This window comes from Nilaparvata lugens, chromosome 3 (genome assembly GCF_014356525.2).
Source record: "Nilaparvata lugens isolate BPH chromosome 3, ASM1435652v1, whole genome shotgun sequence".
In the NCBI taxonomy this organism is placed as follows: domain Eukaryota; kingdom Metazoa; phylum Arthropoda; class Insecta; order Hemiptera; family Delphacidae; genus Nilaparvata; species Nilaparvata lugens.
This window is the reverse complement of record NC_052506.1, coordinates 34,231,801-34,250,956: the sequence shown is the minus strand read 5'-3', so window position 1 is coordinate 34,250,956 and position 19,156 is coordinate 34,231,801. Positions and strand designations below refer to the sequence as shown.

The following is a 19,156-nucleotide window of genomic DNA, read 5'->3' as shown; positions in this document are numbered from 1 at the left end:
TATGCTTTAATGAAAGCTACAGTAGGTACTCAAGTTATTGAGATAGTTGGATAGTTTATATACGATTATTATTATGATTATATAAATATGAAGCATTTTATTTAAAAACTCATGAATTTAAAATTTTATACTAATGGAATTGAACTACTTGTACCATCATTATTTTCTCATTGTCTCAAACTAGAAACTTCAGTATTCAAACAAAACACAATGTCCTCTTATTTTTTCAAGGAACAATAAACAAAATACTCTGAAGACAACATTGAAAGAACTATTATATACATATAATTTAAGTACATATAATTGTTATGACTGAAATACGGTATGGAGTTTTTAGAATGCTCTTCACTCTAAATGAAGAAATATAATATTCAGTGGAAGCAGCTAATATTCGTAGAAAAGTGTTAATTATAATTGCCGTGCCGTCAACAGCGTGAGAAACCTTGCAACTTTCCAAGAAGTGGCCGATCACAAGACAAAGCATGAAACAAGTTTTCTGAACGACAAAATGCTATTATTCTGTATGTAATAATTATATAGGAGTACGGCATACTATAATTGGATCGATATACTGTATCACGGAATAAACAATCAGAAGTTTTCTCTGCTTAGGCCTACCTAACTGCGCAACTGGATTATGGATTGATGGTTCAACGAACCATATTTTAGAATATACTTACAACCGGGGAGCACTTTTATCGATTTTCTACCAAATACATTACAAAGATCTACTATCATAGAGGGATTTGAGAGTGATAATTATAACTGGTAAAGAGGATTTAACTATTGATGGATTTACTAGGATTCAACTAGTAATGAGGAATTTCTAATGTACTATAATGAGTATATATATTGTGTTTTTTTGTAGCAGGGTGCAGTGGATAAGGTTGCCACGCAATAACACATTACTCGTCTATCAATAAACAATGATGAGAAAAAAGAAGCGCAACCCTAAACATCTAAATTTCCTGAATCTATAACAAGCATTCAAAAGTAATCGTAACAATGTGTTTGAATTGACACGATACACGATATGTGTGCATGGATAGTCATATGTGTGCATGGATAATGGATCAAATTCAATAATACAGTACACTGAATCAGGATACTGTTTTGTCCCTTTTACAACATACGGAACGTTGTTCATAATACCAGTAGGGTAGGCTTATAAGATACAAAGTCACTTATTGATACCTCCAATACCTCATACTTCTCTCATTTATTTATTTTATTTATTTACAATGCGAATGACACAAATGTAATAACATTGGTAGATAAAATAATAAGGTAAATAAAATAATAAGTCCTTGTGCTATTTTTCTTCCAAATTTATAGGTGACAAAGTCCAGGATGAGGTTAGAATTTCACGTGTACAATTTTAGTCCAAAATGAACATGAAAACTATAGGCCTATATTTTGAATTTAGATGACTTAAATTTTGAATATGATTGAGTAACGTCATTGAAAATCTTTGAAATATCCAGATCAGTAGCCAAAAAACGTATTTCCGATATTTTTCACTCTCTCAAATTTGCTAAAAACAATTGACCTGTTTGAACTATAAGATGCCTGAGAGCTTGGAGGAAGTGAGTGGGGGGATGTTATTAGCGACAGACATGTCTTGAGAGGCCGTCGATCATTTAAAAATAACAATAAAAGCAGAGAAGAGGAGAGAAGAGAAAAAACAGAAGCAGGTCTGTGTGAAAGAAAGAATGGAAAGCAAAGTGGCCGAGACAATGGGAAGCAACCGTGATGTATCAGCAGGAATCTTTCGTCGGGGACAGAGTTCACACTTCTTCATTTTCCACCACTTCCTCTTCCCCGTCCTTCACTTCTTCCTACTCCTCCTCCTTCTTACCGCTTTCCTTCCTCCAGCAACACCATTCTTCTCCTTTTTCTTCTTCTGCTCCTCCTCGTGGCTCGATGGTCGCAAACTCTTGAGGAGGAGAGCCTCTCCACCGGCAACTCTCAAACTCTCATTGACAAGCTCTAATTATCCAACAGGAAATAATCCTTCCTACCCTCTAGTATTTCTTGGCGTGGAACGAACACGGTCAAACAATACTTTCATATGCAATCTATTTAATATAGGCCTATACGGTATATAATAATAATTTATTGTACTACGTTTTATAAACTCGTAATTTTATCATTACTTGAAATTAATTATTACTCTCAGTAGGTAGGATTTCTCAGATGTTGTGGATGATTTTCACTTTCTACGGCATGGAAAGTAGGAAATATCCACACAATCTAAATGAATCGACTTTTCCCTATTATCTATTAATAAGGAAAGTAGTATTGCTTTCCTACAAAACTAAGGTGCTCAAACTCCATGATTTCTATGTGTTCAAAAAGTATTTTTTGAATAGTAGTACCTTATCTGATCCAACTCTATGGTATTTACAAACGAATCTTAGGAACGTTCTCAGCCAAGCACGTTACAAGACTACATACAATAAATATGGTTTTGTTCCTTGTTTGCCAATAGGAATGTCTCTGGGCAACTAGAGCGTGCTTCACAAAGAATGGTTTGAGGAATTTTTCAATAATACAGCATCATACAGATAATAAAACCAAATGTGGAGCATGTGCTGCAACTTCATATTCACTGCATTATTTGCAGTCTATCTACTAAAGATGCGATTGTGATTATTGATATTTCATTTTTATGTATCGACCTACATACACAAGTCAACAAAGAATCTACATAACTTTGAATAAGGACATCATTTCAGCAAGCATGATGAACTATGTTTAACTTAGGTTATACAGAAGAAGTCACTTGAAAACAACTCATTAATCCATACTTCGGGGTGGCTAGCAGCCAGAAGGTGGAAGCGGAGTGCGTGAGGGAGTAAAATGCATGTGTGTTGAGGTAAGGGTGGTTCACACTGGGCACAGAGAGCCTGGCTCGATACACACTAATCGCTATCATCAATGTCACGAGGACATATCATGTGATGGACAGACGCGTTCACGCCCACAGACGCCGCAAGCGTGATTTCTGTCCCATTAAGCGTGATGTCACGCGTGATGCGTCGTCCCTGCATCACGTCCCGAGACCACGTGGTATCAACTGGAACTGTCACCCATTGTACATCGCTCTCTGATTATTCTCAACATCAAGTCAATTCAAAACCATATGACAACATTGTACCGTACATAAATAGACTGGAAATGATCTTCTCATTGAAAAATTGAAATATTTTCATATGAATTTAATTGTTATTGAATTAATAGAAATGCAATAGAAAGTTTTCGAATATGCTCCAAAAACAGAACTTTGAATCTGCATAATTATTCAAGAAAAAATCCAATTCGCTATTTGGAAATTTATATTTATGTGAATTGAAAAAAATGGACTTGTAGCAGTAAGTGCCGATTGCCGAAGATAAACATAATTTTTTGAATGCTTTTGATTGTAAACACTTGGAAAAGAGTATAGTAACTCGTAAAGAAGTTAAGGAGCATCACTAAATTTAAGTAATCTCCAAGAATGGTGGGAGCAGTTACCGGATATAAGGTGAATTTATTTAAAATCACTGATTCTCAGTAGCCTGATATTCTTACTAGTGAAATTTCATATTCACAAACAAGACTGTATAGCCTAGTACAATATCGAGCTAGAATGTCGAGCTTTTTTAGAATTCTGTACGGTACATTTGTGTTTCCTGATAAAAATAATTTTATAAAAAAAAGATTCATGGTTTCCTAAATTTGGCCAAATTTCACATATTATGCTCCACACCACATCAAATGTTGAATTAGTAATGTTTGACATTGACAGTCAAGTTTCCTTGAATTAAAGACAACTTGAAACTACAAAAACAGAAACTTGAATCCACTCTTCCAATGTGAAGTGATCTCTTCTTCAAGTTTTGTCGATTCGAAACTTGAATCTTCAAGAAGATGATGAACATGTTCGACTTTTGCATTCAACTTGTAGAAGGTACAATGTTACTTACAAATGGGGAAAATGAGATCTAAAACTAAAAGTCAACATAAGCATAAGCCATACATTTCGTGTACCGATAGTCCAGTTTTACAGGACTGTAGCGTGATGCTACTACGGCTTCATGTTAATTCTATGCTGTGTTGTTATGTGTTTCTATTATTAATACACTTTCTGATTAGTAGCATTATAATAATCTTTTTCAACATTATTTATTTTTCCCAATTAGTTTTTATTGAGAATTTCTTGTAGTGTTAGTGAGTTCTAATATGTCTAGTGTGCGATGGAAAACGGAACAGATTATCGAGTTCCTTATCATCTATCAATATTTTAGAGAACTTGTTGAACAAGCTGTAAAGCATGATATTTCTTTAAAGCGACGCTGGGCGCGAAAGAATTAAGTGGTTGTAGTGCAAGGTTAGTATAGCCTACCGTATCTATAGCTATATACTATCCTTAGTTGTAGTGTACCTTCATGAATCCTTCAAGAGCTCCATGAACTGCAGCCAAAACTTCAGGTAAGAATTTGCTGATTGTCGATTCCTTGCACTCTGAAGAGGTAGCAAAGTTATCACCACTAGCTAAATATCTAAGCGTCATTTCTAATTTTATCTTCACTGGCATCGCCTCCCGAAGTGTCTTGTTTCTATTTTTTTTTCAACCAAACAAAACAGTTCATCGAATTTGGCAGGTGACATTCTCAGATGGTTTCTGTATGAGTTATGATCTTCCATAGCTAATTCTTAATTCTCTAAATAAGGTATCTGAAGCCCCAAGTTGTGATCGATGACGAATCCAACTTCTTTACCCATGCCCTTCCTCGTCTTCTGTGTATATTTCTCAATATAATAATGAGTGTTATGTTTCCTATTATTGGAACTATAACCGACACTCAGGGGATAACATCCGAACTACAATATTTTTAATGTTTAATACTATTATACAACTTAAATGAACATGTTTTATATTATTATAGTGGCATTAATTTACAAAAGATATACATGCAATTATGTTGTAGATGAAGAAGGAAACTTTGAAATTAATAAAATTTCTATTCAGATTAACTAACCATTTTACACTTTGTATAGACTTTTGAGATCATGAAAACTTGACAAATTTGCGAAAATCGTTCATTTCAAAAAAATCACTCTCAAGTTTCTTTGAAGTAAAACAACCTGAATTCAAGGAAATTTGACAAATGTAAACTCTACCTGTGTAATGAATTCCAACCCTCGTAAAACCCCTGTAATGAACAGGTTATGCTTTTTGTATTGTAAAATGAATTATATTTACCACTACGCACTACCGATGCTATATTTTAGCAAGTACCTAATAATACTGTTTCTGAATAGAGTCGAAGCATAGCTCATTAGCAGAGTGACATGAAATTGCAAATCAGATGAGATATATATGAGAGAGAGCTGTGCAGCGTTTGGCTACGAAAAAGAGTTACCTTATTATTCTATACGACATCTGCATTCTTTCCTTCATGGATAAACGATCACTGAAGATTAATCATAACCAAGTTCCGAATAATTATAAACAGCCATCCTTGATGCACTCCTGGATCTCACATTGAATGTATCCTAGCTTTCTTGTAGCAATGAAAGTGATATTATGGTAGAGAATATAATTATAATGAAGCCTATTATCAAATTAAATTTGATATATTAAGGAGCGTACAGACTCATGCGCCTCGAGCCCGCACATTTCACTATTCATAAGTTAATGCTATGCTGTTTATATCTATAACTTACTGTTTCTGTACAAATATAATCAGCTGAGGAGAAGCAAAATGCGTGTGTTCGTGGCGCAAAAGTCTGTACGCACCTTTATAGATACAATATCCATATTGAATAGAACGAATTGAAAATGATGCTACGACCTCTCATTGTTAAAAAATCGAGAAACTAGTTTCGATTGGCATTGGTACAATCAAGTACCTGTAGGCTACTAGTAAACATGTAAGAAGAGTTTAAAAAATATAGTCCACGTACCGTACAAGTACGTGTAGTATGAAAACCGCTAATAGTTTCTCGATTTATCTCAATAAGAGGTTGTTACACTATTATTAATCAATTAATATCTATCTCCAATGTTCTATCTTGGAGATATCCTATTCCATTGGAGATGTCCTATCTTATATATCTCATATATATCATTGTTGAACTATTCATCATTACGGTATACTTTTTTACCATAAAACGCGTCTCAGTTTATTGTTGTAATCTCTTCCATGTTTCTTTATAAGCTGTTGTTTGTTCTTGTGCTGCCAATAGAGAACAAGTTCAATATTGAGTAGACACCTGAATCTGAATGAATCAGCAACACGAATTCTCAAGTAGTGTTTGATGAGGTGTTCTTCTAATATATAAAGTGAATTTGAATTGTCCTACTTGAAGAATTTGAAGTTTCATCAGATCTCTTGATAAGATTCGAATATCTTGAATATAAACAATTATTACAGATTGATATGGGCCTATTGCAATTTTACAGTTTTCTGTGAAAGTGATAATTTTATACTAAACTACTTCTCTAATGATGTTCAGAGGTTGCAACTGCACTTCTAGTGCAGTTGTGCAGATTACTTCTTCATACGATTAGTTGCAAAAATCCAATTAAAATTAAAACTATTTATTTTATATAAAGATGCGTACAGATATATGCGCCTCGATCACGCTCCGATCATGAACGTTACGCGAGGGTTCGCTAGAGGTTCGAAATATGTTCAAAGGATGATCGCGCTCTTGTCGTATTGTTGACTTCGCTACAACCTAACATCAAAAATGTGAAACCTTCAATCCAGCTGATCGGGTGACAAAACTAAATAAAATAATATTATTCTGACCAGGGGATTGCTGGGTAGCCTAATAATACATCATGTTTATATAATAAATTGATAATAAAAAATTATTATGATTATTGCATTTATTTAAATGTTCTATCATGGAAGTAATGTTTGTCAATGTTTCAAAAGGTGAAAGGCTTTGTTGGGAATTTGGCTTCTTTCTTCTAAATTCTAATATGCTGGTAGGCTACTTATTATTATAAATGCATTTATAACTTTATATTATTTAATTTTGGTAATTTAATAATAAATTTGATATTTGATTAATTTTAATTAATTATCAATTGATAATTTTATTTGCTAACAAAGATATCGTAACTATTAACTAACAAAAATGTTGCTCACTATTGGTTAGTTTGACCTAGGAACTTGCCAAGCTCCAGCTTTGTTACAGGCTCTGTTCGCGTTCCACTCTTGCTCCACCTTCGATCATCAATCGATCTGCTCGACTGACGTTCGATTGCGGAGCAGAGCGTACGCAATTTTGTTATTAAGTCTGTACGCACCTTAACATAACCAATGCAACAAAAGTCAATAAAAGAATCTGGCTTCAATGGAATAACGCATTCTACGGTGGTAAAATTGAATTGGATTTTCGGAAAACTAATGGTATGTGTCAATTTCATAGGATATAAAGTCAATGAGTGAGATATGAAATGAAAATACATTTAAGCTGTACACCATTTTATTATAACGGTTTTTTTGTACATTTTCCATTACCATTCATCGATTTAGTTCGCTTTCGATCTCTGGTAACAAAATGGTAACTATTAACACTTAAAGAATTTAACTAATGAGATTTGAACTTCAACTCAGAGATTTACAATGATTTTATCAAGTGAAGTATTCTTAATCAATCGTGAAATAATCTTAACATAAAATACAGTCAATGAAATCTATTTAAATTGGTCCAAGCTAATGAGTTACACATCATTTCACTAGATAATGTTGTAGTCTACAATCTACAACATACATTATACCAGGAGTAAAATAATAAAGGTATCGACTGATATAGATATAACCCTGTAATATTTGTCAAAAATCATTGTGCTTCAAATAATAAATACAAGATTGTTAAATTGAGATTAATTTAAATAATGTAACCCAGAAACAACATAAAAAGGTATAAATATTGAATAATCGATGATACAATATTATTGTAACAGATTCCTGCTACAAATTCATTAGATTGGAACACGGCTGAGCTTGAATGAGTTGAGCTTGAGTGGAATAATAATATATTTTATTTATAAATAATGCTTTCTACATGACTTCAAATGCTTATGAACTCATCACATAATAGAAGAGATGTTATTTATGATGATTGCAGAAACAGAGTCAACACATTCATGTCTCAGCAATCAGCATTATTGATGAATTGGAGGAAAATGCATTTTCAATTGAGATCATTATATATATTATCCACTCCCACAAGATATTCAGCATAGAAGATTCGTAATGCTATTGATGAGCTTGACTTTTTCATTATTTTATAATGACTAAATAGCTTACTTATAACTAAGAATAACGTGGCAAGTAAAAATCAAGGATAACCAAATCGCAAGGTTGTAATAAAAATTGAGAACTTAACACAAGCATATCATAATAATATTGGTAATGAATAGAATCTGATGATAGAATAATATAATAGAATATGAATAACCATAGAGCAATAAAACTTGAAAGCATGCAACATAACGAGAATATAATTAGCGTATTAATTCCTATTGGGGTATATAATAGGAAATCATAATTATTTGTTTCAGACTTCTGTCACAGTCTGTCCTGACACCCTTCTCAAATCTGATATGATAGTTTTTGAAGAGAGCTTTGTGCAAAATGATAGCAAATCAAGTGGTCAAATTGGGCAAAACATCAAATCGCATGTCAGACGAACTTGAGTACATGTAAAAAAGCAAACTACTCATGAAATTGGAGGTTTTCAACTTTTTTCCAGGTTTCAGATTATATGAATGTGATTGGCTAGTAAAGTAGTGCGAGTTGAACAGAAAATTACAAAAATAAACAAATTTCTATTCCCCCACCCCCTAAATCTCATCCTCATTGGGAAATTTTAATTCTACACCAATCATTTTAAAAACTTTTTATCATTGATATAATTGAGTTCTATGAAATCGAGTTGATACTTTGAAACCAATTCTTCAAGCTAAAACTTCATCATAGAGTTGAACCATTTGATCAGTAAAAACATTTTATTTGAATAGTGATGGATGTTGCATAAATTTAGAATTTTCAAAACAACCTTTAATGTATTTCAAGATAATGGTAATGTGAGAGAGAGGAATTAGATTCAATTACCATTTATTCAGAGATTATGAAGCAATCATTAATGACCATTGATTGAGCCACTCATTTGAGCATGAGGGGTTTGAACTTATTAGTCAAGTGATTATTCCTGAAACATTACATCATTATCAAAATTACAGTAATTCATCGATGAAATCTATGAAACACAAAATATAAGATTTGTCATGACTATCTCAAAGTGGATTTAATATCGTTCATATTTATATATTTCACATAAAAAAAAATCCAAAAGTGAGAATGAAAGAATATTTGAGTTACATTTTATGAACCTGAATCAATTTCTGTAAACAATCGCAACTTCAAATAAGACATTAATGTTGAATTTCCAACAAAATGAATACGATTATAGATATTTTTCAAGGCCAATGCTTTTCAAAATTGATACAATAATAGATTTGATTGTAATAATTGGATTCTATCAAATAGTACCGTACCTTTCTACAGTAGGGCCTACTAGAAATAGTAATTAATTATGGAGTTTTTTTTCAAATTCTTGAGACTATTGTTGAACCTCGCACTCAATAAATTTAATACAATATAATATTATAAATTGATTGAAATCAAGGGATCATCGATCAAATTCAGCCTGGCTGGAAGTTGAGCAAGATTTTAAATTTATTCCTGAAATCATTTTGCGAGGAATTGTCAAACAATCATGAGGCAATTGCCAAGAGAATTGATGGGAAAGGAGTCATTCTACTAAGAGATACAAGACCGTTCCCCTATTTCAACATTTCTCCCCCCTGTTATTCAAGTTGCAAGAAACTAAGCTCAAAGTGACAAGAATTGTATGTTCAGTGGCTGTGATAGTCAAAATCGCTTCATAATCAACATAGTAATATAATACAGATGTATGATATGCTTAGGCCTAATAAGGGCTATTAGTTGCATTATAATAGCTAATGGCAGCCAATTTAATTTGATAGGCTAGCCCCTCTATTATCAGCATGTATCTAGCCTAATGATATATTAAGCATGAAACGGTTAATCCCATGATGATGAAGTTTGAATAATACTTATAAATTCCTCTCTAATAGTCACTCATTCTTATTCAGTTTCAATTATTAGTTGATTTACTAAAAATTTATTTTATTTATCAAACAAATTAAGCAATAACTTAGTAGCAAAATAGCAATATGTAAAAACTGTCAGAATGATCATCATCCCGAGATCAGGAGACAATAAGTTTATATTATAATTTATGGAAAGTTCAGTGATTTAAAAAGGTTTCGGGTATAGTTTTTGGATACCCACAATCATGGGTACGAAACTTGGTCCTTGTTTTGAAAGATGAAAATTATCATGAGAAATTATTATTCAAATGAAGTGGATTAGTTATCAACGAAAAGTTATACATTCTCAACTTAGGCCAAGGTGTGACTGTTTCACAACAACCGTTCAGTTGCAAACTGGTCAAAAAACAGTTGCGTCGTTTAAGCAAGCAACTTATTTGCAACTGGTTTGTAATGGTTTATTGTAGAACTGTAACATCATGTGGGTTGGGCCCTGAGTCCAATTCACAATAATAATATTAAATAGTACAAGAATTACCAATCTGAAAAAATATTCAGGATGAACAAAATCAAACCTTGATTTATTGTGAAGTATAAAGTTGGACATGGATTTTGAATTGTTATTATTTGGATTCAAATCTATTATTATCTCGTATTAGAGCTTGATATACGATCTACGACAAAAACAATCTTGAAATGATAAAACCATCAAAGATTTCGTAACGAGTATCAGATACAGTAAGAAGAAAGAGATGGAGATGTGAAAGAGGATACTAAAAAATCAAGCTCAATTATAAGAAAATGAGATAATACTACTTTCACTTGAGTAAATGCAATTATTGAAAAATTCAAGATATTCAGGGAAGACTGACACTTATTATCTACCTAGTCCGTATTTCGTGTAGCCTAATTAATTTTACAATCAACTCGGAGATTCACTCAACGTAAAAACACTTCATCATAAAAAATGTATCAAATTTCTCACACTCGAAATTAAAATTTCAGTTCACTTATCATTAATATATTACATAATTATTCATTAATTACTGTACACCAAAGTATTCAAAATAGATTCAGGTCCTACAATATTACACTAGTTATAATTTGCTTAGCAAATTTAGATACAATATTTTCATCAACCATTGAATTACAGTGATTTAGTTGATATGGTTTCAGAAAGCTATAAAACTAGAATTTATTTTGACTTGATTGATGAATCAACTACCTATATCACCAGAAAATATTGCAAAGTGATCAAATGAGCTAGAGAATTAATAATATTACTGATCCTCTATTGCTTAGTTGTCGATAAAGTAATCAGCTCCAGTATAGTCTTAAGTAGAGAAATAATCATCAACAATTATTTTTGTACCTTCAAGAAGAAGGCTATCTAGAATATACAACTCGAATGATGCAAGAATCTGTAACTTTATCGTAATATCGTCATCAATTATTCCATAAAAGTATAATCAGGATAGAAACATATTATAAAAAGGTAATTTCCAAATATTCCATAAAAGTATAATCAAGATAGAAACATATTATGAAAAGGTAATTTCCATGGATGTAATTGATTCGTCTTGAAATATTACGGTAATTATAGGTGGTTTCTTAGCTGATAATCCAGAGTATAAACTGCAGAGAAAACAGTGAAGACTAAATTTTGAGCTGGGAAAAGTAGATAGAAACTCTTTTTTGCAGCATAAATTTAATAATGATAATAGTTTTCTAGAGACTGAACTGGAGCTGTATTGGTCAACCAGCTAAGCAATATTCTCGAAACATAAATAAAGCTTTGCGGTAAATTAAATAGCATGACTGAATTATGAATATTATAAATTGTTCTGATAGAGGTCACAAATCCATCTTTAAAAACATTTGCAAGCGGTCAATGAAATTCTAAAATTACCACCACCATCATCACAAGGAAGAAGACCCCTTTTTTAAATTGAAAGAGCACTGATACCGTAGCATTACAATTAATATATATTATCTGAGAATAATGATTTCACTCTAACCAAGATCAGTTTCAAAACAATACAAATAATATTTTATACTACGGTACTTGAATGATTTGTTGTAGAATTTTAATGAATAGAAGTAATAGATATTTAAAGTTCAAAATGGAATTGAAAGAATCAATTATAGTTCAAGAGCAATTATAAATTGGAAATAATTGGAAAACTTGAACGATTCACAAAAAAACTTGCAAAATTTTGTTCATGGGAAACTCCCACAAAAATTCTGCTTTTCAAAATCAAAAATTATGCTCATTCTTATTGAATAAGAAACAATACTTATTGGTATTGAACTACTTTCATTTATTTGACAGCATATTCATTTGCTAAGAATCAATAGGTGGCTTACGTACGGAACCGTAAGCGGCCCATTGCCCTTGAAAAATTTTGACAAAATTTTTTAAAAGTTTTAACGTTTACCTTAAGGTGCAATTCCTTAGAGGCGTGTCGATACGCGCCGTTTGAAACGCGTCGCCTGTAAGGAATTGCACCTTAAGAAGTGTATCTAACTTATCCGATCTACCGTATTATATGCATAGAATATTATTGTTCAAATACCATTGATTGTATATATCTGTGAAATATACAATCTGTGAAATTGATTGTATATTTATTGATTTATATATCTGTGGAACGTGAATCAGTGTAGAGAATTAGAAAGAATTTGCTACTTCGCTCATTGAGACTAACAATGAAATAATGAAAGATTATTTATTATTATTATGAATTATTTTTACTTAACTAGTTCATATAGATTGTCTGAAATCATACTCATTCTTAAAAACTTCTAATTTTTTCATTCTTCAAACATAGAATAATAGATGATGAGAGTAATAATACAGTTTTGAAACTGGTATCGATTGAGTGAAATCATTGTTTACTTTCAAAACTTCGGATGAATAATGAAAATGATGAATAATGTAAACATTTGACCTGGGATTTGATGAGTTGAATGCACTGCTATGCACGCACCGCACACTAGTTGTCCAGCAGCACGTTGTAGAGCGGCCTTGTACCGGCACCGGCACCATCATCGTCCTAGAGTCGTATATCACAAGAATTGTGGTTGTGGTTGGAGTGTGGTTGCTGCTGCTGCTGCAGGAAGCGAGTGATGGGGGCGTGCTTGGAGGCGGCGGTGGCGGAGAGAAGGGCGGCGTGGGCCTGGGCAGCGGGTTGCGGAAGCCGCAGTCGGCGTCACATGAACTCAGGTGAGCTGGGGTTCGAGTGGATACCGTCGGATCCCTCACGGTTGCCGCCGTGCCTTATAGAATCCCATCGTTGGCGATAGTAGTCTCGCTCCTGGAGAGCACGTCCCAGCTCTGCTTTGAGGCGATTTATTTCTCCGTGCAGTGACCGATTTGAGAGCTCGAGCTGAGCGCGTTGGTTGACTCGCTTGGTGCGGCAGTTCTGCGCGTAGCCGCGGTTCTTGAGCGTGCGTCGCTTCTGCTTCAAACGCACGACCACGTCGCGGGGGTAGCCGTGCAGCCGCTTGTTCAAGTCGCGCACGGTCAAATGCACTAACTCCTTGTCGCTGATTGCGTCGACAGCGTGATGGCGGCCTGATCGAGTGGTTGGTTGGTTGCTCATGACGGGTGACATGGATGCATTGACACTTCCAACACTGACAGGGCGAGAAATGCCCAGAGGACTCAATGCATCGACATCTTGAGGATGGACATAGTCGTGCAATCGCTTGCCACCAGCGATGACAGTGGTGTGGTGCGGAGGCAACCAGCCACCGTCGATGTTGCCGTTGTGGTCGGATCCACAGTTGGGCCTCAAGTCTAGTGGTTGCGGCTCCATGCGTACACTCTGCTGCAGCCACATGATGTCCTCATGGACGGTGGGCCGGTGCTGGATGATGTGCGGATGCGGCGGTGGCACCGAGTCCATCTGGAAGTAGTGGTTGGGCGGATGGTGTGGCGATGCGCCGGGATGTGGCGGCGTGTCTGGTGGTGTGCCCGGGTACATCATGTTCTGCTTGACGACGAGCACGCCGTTGTGGTGGTCATGGTGGCCGTGGTTGGTGACCGTCATGGCAGCCAGTGAGTGAGTGGCTGCTGCTGTCGCTGCGTCCTGATAGTCTTCGGGCTGCTGGGAGGGTGGGGTGAGCAGATGATGGTGGGGCGGCGGTGGGGGTGGTGACATCACCGAGGTCAACGCTGCTATCGGAGGCGGTTGACGGCCACCGGTTGGGGGTGGCGGCTGCTGCTGCTGCTGGCTCATCTCCCGCTTCACCGACACATCCAGATGATCCAACACAAACTCCTTCACATACTCGTCTGCAAGCTGGTTCGGGTCCTCCGATTCAATGTTAGTAGCCATGATTAGCTAACTATACCACTTACGCACATTCAAATAACACCGTGTATAATCTCTTGTTACTCCCCGAGCGAATCGGTTACTCGCCTAGCAACATCAGAATACGTTCACTTCGAAGACGCGACTCTGACTGAGTTTGAAAGCAAGTCTCGGGCGCTCATGACGGTGTTTGCGGGGCGGGCGGTTCAAGCCTCGCTATTGGTCGCCGCTCGCCTCCGCCCCGCCTCCTTCCTCCCACCACTACGACACCTGTGCGTAGTGAAAACCCCCCCATCATCACCCAACAGCCCTTTATACCCTACACCCTACACCACCTCACAACAACCCATGCCCATGAACCCATCACTTGAAGTTGAGTGCCTATAGTGGGTGGACAAACTGCCAGGCTGTTCTTTAATTTTTAAATTTCCAAATTCAAAGCTTAAGACTGTGCAAAGGCTAAAAATAAACTTTGTACTGATGATATTTTTCAAAGTTTTTATTTGTATATCATCAAGCTATCAAAATAAAAACGTTTTCTTGGAAAAACATTTTTTCTGATCATCACTTTTTGAGATATGAGCGCCTGAAGTTTAAATTTTTGGGACAGAACATTTCAAATTCGGTAAGAGATAAACCCATGAGATTCATAGTAAATTCTTCATAGTATTGTTGATATAGTAAAACAAAAATTTTCTAAAATTATAGATTTTTTGGAAGTTATTCAATTCACAAAAAATAACTCATTTGAAAGGTATTCTTGGTTATTTTTAGTAAATTGAATAACTTACTCAAAAATTTTATATTTTTAGAAAATTTTTGTTCCACTAGATAAATAATACCATGCAGAATCTAACCTTTGAATATCATGAATTTATCTCTTACCGAATTTGAAATGTTCTGTCCCAAAAATTTGGACTTTTGGCGCTCATATCTCAAAAAGTAATGATCGAAAAAAATGTTTTCCTGAGAAAAATTTTTCATTTTGATAGCTTGATAATATACAAATCGAAAAACTTTGAAAAATATTACCAGTAGAAAGTTTATTTTTAGCCTTTGCACAGCCTTATTGAATAGAAATAGAAATATATTTATTAGCCGATAAATACTTGAAATAGTATAGTGGGCCATGTCACTTAGTATTATGCATCTCAATATAACGAATACAGGTTAAAACACACTTTTAAACTTTTATTAATATAACATAACAATTCTAGTGATTATATAAATATATCAGTCAGCTTGGAAGAAACTATTCACAATATATCACAAGGGAGATCAAAGAACTCTCAAACACTGTACAGTGCATCCTTTTCTCTTGAGCATCCTTTTCACATTTGTTTTGAAAACAGATATACTGAGATTCCTGGAACACAACGGTAATCTATTGAAAGCTTTTATTGATAGAACGTCAGATTGACACTGCAATCTTACATTCAAATAATTACCCTGTCTAGTGTATTAGTTCTGTCTCTTAATATAGTTCAACTCCATAATAATAATTATTCATGATTCGTAAAATAATATTCTTGCATCGTACTTCAAATTTTCATTTGAGTTCATACCAGAAATACTCAGGCTACTAATATTTACATAATAATTAAACTTTCATCATAATCTTCCTATTATTGTTGGAATTATCAAGATTTAAGCATAGCCTACTCCACGCTCCAAGAATAAATTGTAATTAAGGAAAATGTTCCAACTCAAATATTCAATTTTATGTCGTTAGGGTCCAACTCCATTCGTGGAGTTCACGTATATGTTTCATGTACTCCTCATTAGAACGATGATAGAAATGATCGTACAGTTGTGACTATAAAAAAGTGCATATATAGGTGTTTGATTAGCAATGGTATTGCTATCCTTGTCTATCGTTCAACAAAGCGGATAACGCTATCTCATTCTCGCTTTGCTCTGTTGCCAGATCGTCTTTTAACAATGTAGAATTAATAATTACTTAGCAATATATTTTATCTTAATTATGAAAATTCATTATTATAATCTCTTGCTTAATAAAATATAATTGATTATTTTTATCCCAACGAATTTTGAGAGCATTATATTATTTGCAATTTGTTGTAAACTGGATTACTCAATATGAATAATTATACTCCAGAATTTGGGAGAGAATTCTACCAACATAGAACAATATATTGTCTTGTTTAAACATTTGGACTCATAAAACATAGAAAGAGATAATATTATGATAGACAAATTCAACGATATAAAAAAGACCTTTCAATAACTATTATCAATACTAATTATTGAACTCTGTTTCAATTGATCAGTTTGTTACATGAATTCAGTAGACTATTAACAAATTTAAACAGCTTGTGTCAATTTTTATATTTTGATAATCATGAAATAGAGAATAATCCGAAAATAGTTATGAATATAGTTATGGTAGAATAACAATAAATTGTTATCGATTGCAACAATGTGTTTGCCGACTTCTTTTAGTTTAGAATAGTAGGCGTAAAGTCTTGAACTAACGCCAAATTGATTTATTGTATAGGATTCAATGAACAAATTGAATGAATTGCGGAAGTACGTGACGAAAACCGTTTAAATTGGAATGCCCAGTAGTTGAAAGACTTGATTTGAAACATCAGCAGATGTAAAAAGTAAAGTAGTTTAGACCATGAATCACATTTTTGAAACATGTTCATTGAGTAGATTCAATGATGGGCTACAGAGATTGAATTCAGTGCAAGACGATGCCATACTTAGGTTCAACAATCTTGAAAGTCAGACACTCAGACTTGTCACCTTATTTTGTGAAATTGAGAACTTTCGCTGTTTATCATATACATAATAATAGTCCAATAATAGTTATATACGAATAATGAAAACCAATGAATTTTAATAGTCCAGGCAATGAATGCTGAAAAAATGGTATAGAGGGAATTGATTGGAAGACAATTTTTGACCCCACAGTTCTGTTAAGGGTAGTATTAACGGGTATAAGAGTAGTTATGTCGGTTGATCGCATTGTTCTCAAGATATGAGTGTGGAAGCAAAACGCTGAAAAATAAAACTTTTAAACCACCCTCATCCCCTTAGCACATGAGTTAGGAATGGGAACTTTTGATATGTTCTCCTCTCAACTAGTCTCAACAAAGCTGCAAAGTCAAAAATTGTGTTTAAAACATTATCCCTCCAAATTGGAGATTTCACACTCAACACTAAAGCTGCTGCAAAAGGTGTAAGGAAATTCGTAAAAGCGTGGAATTATACATTAAATTGAAGATAATTTAATGCCTTAGAAGTTCATAAAGGATATCATGGACTGAATATGTCACTAATGAAGAGGTACTCAGAAGAATGAATAAACAAAGGGAAATTATGAACACTATCAAGATCCGGAAACTGCAATATCTGGGCCACATCATGAGGAACGACTCCAGGTACTTTTTACTACAGACAATCGTGCAAGGAAAAATCGATGGAAAAAGAGGTCCTGGAAGGAGAAGAATATCTTGGCTGCATAACCTTAAAAAAAGGACTGGATAAACATCAGCTGAACTCTTCCGCATGCGGCTGTGGACAAAATTAAGCTTGCCATGCTGGTTGCCAACATCCGAAACGGATAGGAACCACAAGAAGAAGAAGATAAGTTCATAATAGTTTTGAGTTTTTTTGTGATAAACCAAAAAATGGTACCTTTAAACCACCCCCACCCCCTTAGCACAGCGGGTAGGGGTGGGGACTTTTGATATGTTCATCTTACAACTCTAAACAGAACTGCGGGTTCAAAAATTGTCTTCCCAACTTTTCCCTCTATAACCTTTCCTTGACTGGACTATAATCATTGACTCGCCCTTACATTTTTACAGAACAGTAAAGCTGCGTTTACACCAGAGTTAATAACACAAGTTTTTAACATTTTTGTTATCAACTGATGTTAATTACAAAAGTTAATAACATCATGTTGAGTTGCGTTTACACCAGAGTTGATAACATGAGTTATTGATAAAAAATTGTCAACTTGACTGAATCGACAAAAAATTCTCTTGAAAAAAGTTGATAACTCGTGTTTTCAACAGAAAATTCCTTGTTATTAACAATATTTATGTTATCCATCGAGAGTCGGTAACTTTTGTTAATAACAGGCTACTATCTTCCCCGCAAGCCCCTCGCCTAGCATCCCTATCCTACAGCAACTACAGCTGTTCCCTAATAACTACAGCTGCAGACAAAACACGCGACAAAGTTTATTCATTTATTTATTATAAAGTTATTAACTTTTGTTGATAACAAAACTAGCAGCGAAAAGAAAATGTTATTAACTTATGTTGAAAACTTTTGTTTTAAACTCTGGTGTAAACGCATTATAATTTATTTACATTAGATCAGATGAAGATCATTATTTTAATGATCACACACATGTTTCAATTCAAATTTAAAGACATTTTTTTTTTTATTCCGGCTGTTATATCATATGAATAGTCTCGTTAAATGAAATCATATGGGAGTTTATTATATTGATAACAAGATCTTGTTAATAACAAGGAATTTTCTGTTAGAAAAATGTGTTATTAACTTTTGTCAAGAGAAATTTCTGACGATTCAGTCAAGTTAATAACTTTTTGTTAATAACTCATGTTATTAACTCCGGTATAACCGCAGCTTTAAACTGATTTTGGATTGGAACTACAGTTATCTTATAGTATTGCTTCTTCAAGAAATG

General features: G+C 34.2%; 1 protein-coding gene across 1 annotated transcript; it reads right to left on the bottom strand.

Annotated features, from left to right (window-relative positions):
* Positions 1-7,470: 7,470 nt before the first annotated feature.
* On the bottom strand, positions 7,471-14,626 carry LOC111051419 (transcription factor MafB). Its single transcript, XM_039423595.1, has one exon. The coding sequence runs from the start codon at positions 14,485-14,487 to the stop codon at positions 13,357-13,359; it is 1,131 nt and encodes a 376-aa protein (XP_039279529.1). The 5' UTR covers positions 14,488-14,626; the 3' UTR covers positions 7,471-13,356.
* Between the last annotated feature and the right edge of the window lie 4,530 nt (positions 14,627-19,156).

What these genes read in the sequence shown, in the direction of transcription:
- LOC111051419 (XM_039423595.1), bottom strand. Translation starts at nt 14,487, where the DNA reads ATGGCTACTAACATTGAATCGGAGGACCCGAACCAGCTTGCAGACGAG.